The 11296-nt window shown below is 38.0% G+C and overlaps 1 protein-coding gene across 1 annotated transcript; it reads right to left on the reverse strand.

Annotated features, from left to right (window-relative positions):
* Positions 1–5940: 5940 nt before the first annotated feature.
* Positions 5941–10737, reverse strand: LOC121318658 (high mobility group protein B3-like). The gene is made up of 5 exons (XM_041255565.1): positions 10655–10737; positions 8134–8297; positions 7856–7998; positions 7516–7690; positions 5941–7030 (listed from the first exon to the last, which is right to left on the reverse strand). The coding sequence occupies exons 2-5, from the start codon at positions 8281–8283 to the stop codon at positions 6872–6874; spliced, it is 627 nt and encodes a 208-aa protein (XP_041111499.1). The 5' UTR covers positions 8284–8297; positions 10655–10737; the 3' UTR covers positions 5941–6871.
* Between the last annotated feature and the right edge of the window lie 559 nt (positions 10738–11296).

An 11296-nucleotide genomic window follows, 5' to 3' on the forward strand; every position in this document is an offset into this window, starting at 1 on the left:
TTGTGGTGGAAAAGGTTGTCAGGTTTTCTCTTGTAGTCTCAACAATATTCAGCAGGTGGCGCCCAAAGACTGTTTTATCGTTAAAGCAATGTGAAACACATTGGTTGTATGAAGAGTGTTCACTACAGCCTATCCTCCTTCAGTTTATTATTACTCCCCATTGGGGATGCATGGAGTGGGGGTGGGCATGTGATTTGCATATATCTAGAGAACCGCTTGTTCTGTCGTGATGGTATTTGCTAATGGAGATTTTATTTTCTTAGGTGAAAGACCATTCAGGTCACATGCAAGAATTGTGCTAAACATTTGATATGTGACCTCCAGGTCAAGGTCACAGAACACCAGGCTTTTTACAAGACACAGAGCACATGCTGTAATGATGTTGATTAGTTTAACTGCTTTTGTCATTGTAACATTTTCATACTCATCTAAAGTCAAGTATTAGCATTGTTACGAGTTCTACAAAATAACACAGAATTATAAATCAATAATAACCATTTGGGCAAAAGGAGCAAGCTGTGGAACAAAGAAATGACAGAAACAAACAGTGAAAACCCATCCACTCCTACACAAACACACAACTCAGTTGAATCAGTGGTTAAGATAATCAAATGCATTTGTAATAATAAAAGAAAAATCTTATTGTGATCAAATTATCACCCTCCTTGTGTGCATTTCCTACAGTTTTCATTCAGCTGCCAACGAGGCATTTTACTCAGTCACTGAAACAAAACATCAGCATTTCACTGTTAATAATAACAGCTTAATCTGGCAAGCAGGAAACTGACTTAAAATCTTTGTTGTAGTTTGCGTTCAATAAAAGCAAAACATATCAGATCCCAGATGATACATTACCTCTCAGACCTGGGGTCTGGGCACCCAAACAGGCTCCAAGCAATTTCCCTGTATCTTTTTCTGATCATACACAGAATAAACCCCAAAAACATCTATGAGCAATGAAGACACAATACATAGTGTGACTGTAGGAACTGGTTTAACAAGAACAAACAAGAGGCTGTGTTTAGACACGGTTAAGAGCGAAACACGTGATAATATAATGTACACTGGCTTTCATAAACACATCAAACACCCTGTTAGCTAGACGTGACAGACACGGTTTTTATAGCCAGAAGCAATAATTAGATGCATATAAAGAGAAATGTACTTTTTGAACATGGGAGTGGGATCAATTATTATAAGGTGACATTGGTTTTATGTTGGGAAATATTTTTAAGAAAAATAAAAAGCTGAAATATCTTGCTTGCAGAAGTATTCAACCCCTGTGCTGTGGAAGCTCCCAGTTTGCACCGATGAAAGAAATTGCCCTAATGAGGACACAATTACCTTACCATTGGCCTCCACCTGTGAACCATTAAAGTTGCTGTCACATTTTCTGGATAAAAACCCCACTGTTGAAGGATCATTGGTAAGGCTGTGGATCTGATGGAAAATGAAGACCAAAGAGCATTCTATAGAAGTTAGAGATAAAGTAATACAAATGCATAGATTAGGGAAAGGGTACAAAATAATATCCAAGTGTTTGGATATCCCAGTGAGCACAGTTGGATCAATAATCAGGAAGTGGAAGCTGCATCACACCACCCAGGTACTGCCAAGAAAAGGCCATCCCTCAAAACTAAGTGCTCAAACAAGAAGGAGACTTGTGAGAGAAGCCACAGAGAGGCCAACAATCACTTTGGAGCTACAGAGTTCAGTGGCTGGGAGTGGAGTAATGGTGCACCAGCCAACCATATCAAGAGCTCTGCATAACACTGGCCTGTATGGGAGGGTGGCAAGAAAGAAGCCGTTAATCAAAAAGTACCATCTGAAAGCACATCTAGAGTTTGCCAGAAAGCATGAGAGTGACCCAGCTGTGATGTGGGAAAAGGTTTTGTGGTCAGGTGAGACTAAGATAGAGTTTTTTGGCCAAAACTCAAAGCGCTATATGTGGCGCAAACCAAACACTGCCCATGCCTCAAGACACACCATCCCTACCGTGAAGTATGGTGGAGGCAGCATCATGCTGTTGGGATGCTTCTCATCAGCAGGGACTGGGCATCTTGTTACAACTGAAGGAAGAATGGATGGAGCAAAATACAGGAAAATACTGCAAGAGACTAAAAAACTGAAGCTTGGGAGGAAATTCACCTTTCAGCAGAGGCCAAAGCAACATTGCCCAAAGCACAAGGCCAAAGCAACATTGGAGTGGCTCAAGAACAAAAAGGTGAATGTCCTACAGTGGCCCAGTCAAAGTCCTGATCTCAATCCCATTGAGAATCTGTGGCACTATTTGAAAATTGCGGTCCACAAGCGTCGTCCAACCAACCTGAACAACCTGGAGCAAATCTGCCAAGAAGAATGGGCCAAAATCACTCCGACACTATGTGCAAAGCTGGTACATACTTACCCCAAAAGACTTAAAGCTGTTATTGCAGTGAAAGGTGGCTCTACCAAAAATTAACAAGTGGGGGTTAAATACTTATGCAAGCAAGACATTTCAGTTTTTTATTTTTCTTAAAAATATTTCCAACATAAAACCAATGTCACCTTACAATAATTGATTTTGAGTTTAAGTGTTTTAAAATAAAATATCGAACAGAATGCAATTTCAATGTACCATTTGTAATTCAGTAATATGAGAGAATTGGTCAGGGATCTGAATACTTTTGCAAGGCATTGTGTGTGTGTATATATATATATATATATATATATATATATATATATATATATATATATATATATTATTTTTTTTTTTACACATTGCCTACACATGCCTAACAGATCATTTTTAGGCATCCCTGGATTTTTTGAGGACCCCCCTGTGCAATTTTTGAGGCACTCTATTCCAACTGAAACAGATCAACGATGTGGCCACAGAAGCCTCCGGCTACAACAGGAACACATGGAGAGGCTCTTTGTAGGGGCTCCCCTGAGGACTGCAGTGGTTGTACAGAAATAAAGTGACTGAAAACTAAAACTGCATTGAAACTGCAAAGGGACTGAACATGCAGCTGGTAAACCAAGGTTTTACATTTTTGCTGAAACAATTATAATTGTCACTTGAGTTTTCCAGAGTTTTTTTTAACATTGACTCAAAATCAATTAGATTTTCTTCCTGTGCTGTAGCTATTAGGACCCACCTAAAGTCCTATGGCCACATTCACACAGTATTTACCACTGGGATAAGTTTTTAAAAAAATAAACAACTAAGGTATTCAATATTTTGTTTTCTTTAAAAAAAAAAAAAAATACTTATGTTACTGATAAATGCTTTTGAATAAGGCCTCTAATATAAAAAAATAGCCCTGCTCCAGAGAGGTCCTAACACCAACATGAAGTAAATCTGAAGCGGGGTGCAGAGAAAGTGGGATTCACAACATGAAGACTGAACCTGCTACAGCAATATAACACAGGGCTGTAATGCTAAAGGAGGTAAGGGCGTGTTTTGAGTATTGAGTGCATCAAGATAAATAACCAAAAGCAATATACAGTAATTTGTATTTGCTACGAATACATGCTTACATCTCAGTCATATTTGTCTTTTAACAGGTTATTCCTGGTTATTTAATTATACAAGATCGCCTTTCAGGGCCATAATATGTACCATATTGAGATACATAGCATAGCCTATCAAACTTGACATAGGATCACACAGCCGACACTGAAGATATAGGGGACGTTAGAAACTGATAATACATTGAACTGCAGTCACTCTAATTTAGTGGTATGAAAAGTTGTGCTCGCAAGCCCAGTAAACATGATCTGGAATACTGATGTATTGGTCATTACAGTCCCTTACTCTGTTCTCTCAATCTCTTGCTGCTGTGCCATTTGTTAAATCTGTATTTCAATGTCATTTCACATTTTCAAACTTGTTTAAATGCTTTCACAACCACAAAAATACATAGAACAAGGACACAAGAGAGGATCAGTATGTATGTGTGTGTGTATATATATATATATATATATATATATATATATATATATATATAAATGTACAACACAAACAGATTTGGGTAAAGGGGGCATTAGCTCAAAGTCACTTTAAATTTAAAGTTGTATTGTTTTCTACTTTCAACTGTGACTTGCATTTCCTGCCAGAGTCCTGTTCAATGGAGGCACTTGGTCCCAACCCAGCCCTGTTACCACAGTGCAGCACAGAATGTGTGTGCAAGGCTCAGATGGTTTCCTTTTACAGTAACACAGGGTGAAGGGTTGAATAGTGCTAAATAAGCAACAAATAAAATAAATAATATAAAAGTTAACAAGTCAAAGGCAAAACTAAGGGATCTAAGAAAATGTAGAGACATAATTACCTTAATAGAGTTGGTTAATTAAAAGCTCACAGACCAAATTGTACCGTGTTTCTTTTGCAGGACACCTCTTTTTTTTCTACAACACTGAATAGAAGTGTTCAAATGCTCTATTGTACAGAAATACAAATCTATATAACCTTGCCACTAACAGTGGTACCTGTAGTAATGTTCAGACTTTAGAACTGATCTATGCCTTCCAATTCTGAATATAAATAGTAAATAATAAACCACTCATCACTTGTGTTAGAGGTACTGCATTTTAGGCAAAAGTAAACTTGGATTGTTACCTACCCTTCAATTTATTTAAATTTAAAAACAAAATAAAATCCAAGCATATCAAATAAATGCTAGTCATAAAGAGTAAGTAGCAGGGTTCCAAAATAGTTACATATCCCCACATGTTGCTACAAGTTTAAATAATGTACCTGTATTTTTTATTTTCATTTTTAACATCCTGACAACTTTTTACACTTAAAACTTTCATGTTTCAAAGCCCTTTTCAAAATGTCTGCTCTAGTGCACTGATAGTGCAAGGATTATTGCCCACATTGCCAAAGAGGTAACACAGCAATAACGATCCATGTGGTAAAGAACAGAAAAGCCAGAGCACTAGTTTTTTTTGGTTTTGTTTTGTTTTTTAAATCACTCTTCCTGCAGTGTTTTAGAGGACTGATCTCAAACCTCAGTAAGAACAATTTATAAAAATAAAAAAATAAATAAATCTGAAACAGACACTCGTGTTTTAAGTGTAAAATGATGTCAGGTTGTTAATGAAAACCAGAGTTACAGGTACTTTAAACAGTTCTAGTAACATGTGAGGATGTATAATGCGATACTTTTCAGAATACATATTGCCACGTAGTGTGAAACAACCCACCTCAGTATGCAGGTTAACACGCTTTTACCCTGGTTGAGCAAGACAAATGCATTACGGCTGTTTCCATGGAAGAAATAGCAAACAGCCACACCTACATGAAGGTTTCACTTCTGTTTATTCAGATTACTGTTTAGCCTCAATGCTGTTGATTGAACCAGACCATGAGCCAAATTATTGCAGGGATGGAGTAGAGCACTAAAGAAAGACTTGCTCTAAATCACTGAAAATTACTACTTCCAGGGCATTGCGTACTTGCTGATCACCCACATGAACCGTGCTTCTTCAAAAAGCAGTGTGAAATTGTGTAGCCGACACATGACACCAGGTTGCGACCAGGGTAGGCTATGCCAGTGTGAAAGGGGCTTTAGCACAGTGGACTGAACACCTTGGTTCCATTACAGCTGGCTCAAAGTCTCCAAGTACCTCAGTTCCGTAATTTAAAGACATGACTGGCCATGTGATGCACTTATTTTTAAAAATTGTATTTAACAGCTGGAACAAAAGAGAAAGGACTGCATGCTGTCTGAGCTATTGGTACCTCATGACAGCCATAAGTGTTTAGACAGTGCAAGGTCAATACTCCTTAGTCAAACTCTTCCATGTCCAGATAGCTTTACACATGTGTCAAAGTAAATGGGCATGTTTTTTTGTTACAAAAACTAATAGTTTATCTTTATAACATTTATTCTTAAACACAGAATTTAAAATATCCCCTTCCATTAAGACAACTGAAAGCTCTGCCAGCACTTGCAGCCATTATACAATGGTCTCAATTTATTAAAATAAGAGCAGTGGAGGAAGTAAAAGGTAGCCAAACAGGAGTTAAAAAAAAAAAAAAAAAAAAAAAAATTTAATACTGTTTTATTAACTTCAAAAACATTAGCATTCTAAACATACAAAAATGAAATTATACCTTAGTTGCAAAGTCTTAAGTACAGGATTTGTAACAGACTGCTGCACTCACTCCACTTGGAAAAGAGTGGATTATCCTACAACAACTGTTTAAAAACTGCACTAAAAAAAAAAAAAAAAAAAAAAACCACAAATATTTCATGCTATTTCGCACCCCTTCCTGTACTGACTTGCTGCAGAATGCTAGTTCACTATATACAGAAAGACAACTTTTACACTAAAGAGATACCCCAATGTAGTGGAGACACTGGCATCATTTATATAGTGTACACCAAAAGCTATTGTTGCTCCTTTGAAGGAGCTTAAACGCTTAAAGCAAGCACCACAATATTGATACAAGTCTCTTACAAACTAGATCTCTGTACAATTTAAAACCCAAGATAATCTAAGTCAATAACCATGTACAGTTACACACCATCTTACCCAAAAAAAAAAAAAAAAAAAAAAAAAAAAAAAAGCAACGCTAGAACTTGTTTAAATGCTTTGTTACACAACCAACATAATACACAGAGCAAGGAGAACACTTGCGATTCAGAGTGTTGACATATACAAAACACAACTGAATTAACCAATTTTTAAACCATTAAATGTACAAAGCAGTTGAATTTTCCAGTTTCAAAACAGTCACAGACTTGGCTGCAACTAAATCTGCTTCAACTTAGACAGCATTGAGTCCACAAAAGGATGGGGAGAGAGGACCAACAATGCAATGTGTGTTTTCCCTACCCTATAGTAATCATGCTGAAAAGAAATAAAATGGCTTAATTTATTCATCATCTTCATCATCATCCTCTTCGTCCTCCTCTTCGTCCTCATCATCATCATCGTCATCATCCTCGTCCTCCTCTACTCTCTTCTTGGGGGCTGCCTTTGCAGCCGGCTTTGCAGAGTCAACCTTTCCTTTGGACTTGTACTCTGCAACATCCTATGGGGGGGGGGGGGGGGGGGGGGTGTTGTGAGAGTGCTGTTATGTTAAAAGCTACAGATCTCCACAGTCATTTGTGGAGGGGGGGATAGTTTTGCTTTCTCTACGCTACAGAAAGTTGAAGCTTGAGACAGCTTGAAGCAGTAGCGGGTATTACCATCACCCTGTTATAATGGGAGAGTCTGTAGCTGTATCAAGACAGCCCTTCTCCGCCTGGTCCCTTCAGCCTCTTATGTTGTGGGTCTGTACTTCTGTTACTACGTTTAAAGTAGCTAGTATTAAAACCGAACAGAGGAGAATGGGCTGGATTCCCTTTCAGCAGATTTACTATATTGTTTTCCTGGGACACTTATTTACACAACGTTCCAACCAAATCAAATATACCCATAGAGGACTTGTTTTTAGACTGGAAATTACTACATCCAGTCCCCCAGGAAGAACATGTCCCTCAAATAGTATTTAATAAAGTAAAAACTACAGCATACCTTCTCATATTTTTCCTTTAGCTTGCCTGCCTTGATCACATAGGGCCTTTTTGTGGCTTCAGTCAGGTTGTTCCACATCTCACCAAGCTTCTTGGCCACATCACCAATAGTTAGGCCTGGGTTGGTAACCTTGATTTTAGGACGCTGCTCCGAGCAGAAGAGGAAGAAACCAGATCTAGAACAAGAAAAATAAGTCGAGTATAGTGCAACACATCCCTGAAAATGTAGATCTCTGCAATGCAATTAGAGATATGGGGACCACTTTGAGAAACCGCAGAATGACAACTTGGCCTTTAATAAGGAGGTCACCCCTGCAAGACAGAAGGCTAGTTACACTTACGGTGGTCTCTTGGGTGCGTTGGGGTCCTTCTTTCTCTTGCCACCCTTTCCCCCTGGCTGGTAGTCTCTCATTTCATTATCGTATCGCGTCTTATCTTGTTTTGCCAGGTCATCAAACTTGGACTTCTCAGTGCTGGACATGGTCTGGAAAAAATAAACACGAAAGACTTGTAAAAACTAAGCCATCTTGAAATATGATAAATTCTGGCTAGTTGCAAAATAAGACAAAAGTTATCAGCTCAACTCCAATTATCCTAGCAATTTGACTTCCTATCTTACCTTCCATCTCACAGAGCACTTCTTTGAGAACTCAGAAAAGTTTACAGGAACTTCAGGGCTTTTCTTCTTGTGCTCCTCACGGCAGGTTTGCACAAAGTAAGCATAGGCAGACATCTTGCCTTTGGGCTTCTTGGGGTCTCCTTTTGCCATTTCGATAGTGTTTTCTATAAAAAGATTTAAAAAGTAGTTGGTACACCAAGTAGGCCTGTTCATAACACCCACATTGCTGGTTTAGTATTGCAAAGCTGCCAGTATAGTATTCCCCCCCCCCCCCACACACAGTACACAGTTGTACACTTAACTCTCTATTTTCCATAAACAAATCCAAATGCTGCACTTCAGCTTGTGTCACTGTAATAAATGTGACAGTATTTCCTATGGGCAGACTGCAACTAGCTTAGGCTCCTTCAGCAAGGCACCCACCACCACCTGTTCCTTAGACAGTTTCAGTGCAGCCTCTGTGGTTCCAACAACTGGGGGGAGAGGGGGGCGTTTGGAGGGCACTGAAATGCACCGATGCAATTTGATTAGTTATTAGATATAAATGAACCAAAACAGTTAACTGTAGAAATGGTGGAGAAAAAAAGAAATCACTTTCATGGGATTTTGTAAACTTGGAATTTCAGAAAAAACGTTTATATATAGTTCTCTTTACTTGTTTTTATACCGTATATAGCAAATCCATATTTTACAGTGAATTGCTGTAAATAAGCCTTACTAATTTAAAACACTCGCGCAGACTAGAAAGTTTATATAAAATATAAAAAATATAGCTTAAACGAATTAAAATGCAATTCATTTTATCCCCCCGCCATGTTTTCAGCTTGCCCCCGCCCAAGGTTAACTAAAAAAATTATTCTGAAATCCAGTATTAAACTAGCCTGGGAATGTGAACTGCCCGGCTCGTTTATCGAAAGGTGGCTAGCCTGCATGTTGCGATATACGCGGTCTTCACATTGGAATTAGGCGGAGGGCTCCGCTGTAATAAAAAGCAGGTCATCAACACCAATAATTCATCTTCCATTTTGTAAAATTCTTTCTCATGAAAGAAACTCCCTCTTAAATCCAACCTTCTTTCACATCTTATTGATATTTTTCCAAAATTTGTTCTAAGTTTTCGGTTTAGAACCTATTCTGTAAAGCGCTTACTTTTCTCCCAGTACAAGTATATAGTATTGGTGGCGACTATATAGAGAAGGGTTTGCTGTTCTTTGCCATAGCTCCCATTCACTAAAATGGCTCCTGCTTTGCTAGCGAGAGGGAGGCTTAGCTGCTATAGCTAACAAAGCCACACACACCCCCTCGGATTACAAAGACGATTCTGGCTAAATTGACATAAAAACAACACTTGTAAAATGAACACTATATAGCCGAAAGTCTGTTATTGTTGTTTCTTCAACAGTTTCGCTCGTTATAAACGGAGATTTAGAGCATGCAACTGTTTTGTAAAGTTGTTTCCCGGACTGCCGCTTGGCGCAATGCTGTCTGTAACAAAGGCTATGCGCCAGCCATTACATTACTACAGCCATTCGTGTACAGACAGAAGAGTTCAGAATAATGGAAAACTGAATAAATGAAAACGTTTTAACGGAACTCGATAGGAACAGACATATCTAGAGAGAAGAGAAGATTGGTATTATTATTTTTATTTTATAAAAAAAACCGGCAACGCGGTGTGAGTTTTCATTCTGACTGTCCATTTTCAATGCTAGTCTGCTCTCGAAGAGCTTAACCGCCAGCCATTTTAATACAATCTGCACAAGCCAAGTATGGCGAGATGCAAAATGTGCAATTCATATTTGTAGATATTTCTCGGGTTTTCGACACATGAACTATTAAAGACGAAAGAAACTAAAGAGAAACGAACAATTCCATGAAGTTAGGATTATTATGAGACTAATTAGACAGCAGATGCAGCCCTGTTTTGAAGGTCCGTCTGGTTTAACAAGACGTACAGTGCCAGCCATATTACTGCACATCTAGCACACAGCAGCACTGCGTGTGGAGAATAAAAAACAGAAAATAACCCTTTCACAAATGTTGTATTTACGCGAGTTCAAGCCAATTTATTTAATTTAAATGTACATTTAAGGGATTTAAAATTTTGGCGATAGGCAAAGTAAATTTGTTATCGACCACGAAACCTCAAGGAACATCAGACTAGCAGACATTTAAACCGATATACCTCGCTCGAGAATAGTGTTTTTAGATAGTTTTGTCTGTAAAATTGACAAGATGACATGCAAAACTAAACATGTTATCACATTTAAATTTAGATATTAGAGTTGTTGTCCAACACCTGATGCGATAACTAAAAATGTACTACTTTAAACAATTTACTGTACACACATAGAAAAAAAGCTGAAAATAATTTACAGACATTTAAAAAAAAAAAAAAAAAAAAAAAAAAAAAGTAATACATATCGCCAAAGAAAGTTAATTTAGACACAAAAACCAAAAGGTCAATTTTTTTAAAAAAACCCACAAAGTCAATTTCTACTATAACCGATGCTTTACGTACCTGTATTGTTTGCCTGTATGGTATCTCTCTGAGCCTCGCCGCACTCTTAAGCACTGTACACAGCCTCGCGCTAGTTTAATGCGAGAGCGGTCTGATTGGCTGGTGGAGTCTCTGGTTTAAAACAGCCCCCTCTGCTTCTCATTGGACAGTTCATCTAATCATATTCACGAACCCACGTTTCCAATTGGCTGTTACATAAACTTGCATCGCTCACCTTTGAAAAATCCCCGCCGAAAAGTTTTGCAACAACAAAACAGAAATTTCTAGGTCTATCGTGGCTATGCAATGGTACGTACCGCTGGGTTGTTATACTTTAGGCCACTTCAGCTGTATGAATGAATGGGTACTATACTGTGGTAAAGGTTGCATGTAAGTACAAGGAAAACAATTAGTTACAGAACCTGTCAACATGATTTTTTTTAAATGCAATTTAGAAAAAAAGATTTTCTCCCGCCGCACCCCCATACAAAATAAAAAAATACGAAACATCTTAAATATGCAGTTCATCAATTGATATTATTCAATTTCAGATAAAGTCAGATGGTCCTGATATTTGTGAGCTGGACTAAAGCCCAATTCTCAATGCTTACACACGTGTGTTGTTCAAAAAATATTTTAAAGAATAAACAAACCTTTTCTTGA

Source organism: Polyodon spathula, chromosome 7, assembly GCF_017654505.1.
Source record: "Polyodon spathula isolate WHYD16114869_AA chromosome 7, ASM1765450v1, whole genome shotgun sequence".
In the NCBI taxonomy this organism is placed as follows: Eukaryota; Metazoa; Chordata; class Actinopteri; order Acipenseriformes; family Polyodontidae; genus Polyodon; species Polyodon spathula.

Bases quoted from the DNA above. Each gene is read 5' to 3' on its own strand.
- LOC121318658 (XM_041255565.1), bottom strand. From the start codon at position 8,283: ATGGCAAAAGGAGACCCCAAGAAGCCCAAAGGCAAGATGTCTGCCTAT. The intron at 7,691-7,855 runs GTAAGTGTAACT...TTCTTGTTCTAG, and splicing joins AACGCACCCAAGAGACCACC to ATCTGGTTTCTTCCTCTTCT. The intron at 7,031-7,515 runs GTATGCTGTAGT...CCCCCCCCATAG, and splicing joins TAAAGGAAAAATATGAGAAG to GATGTTGCAGAGTACAAGTC.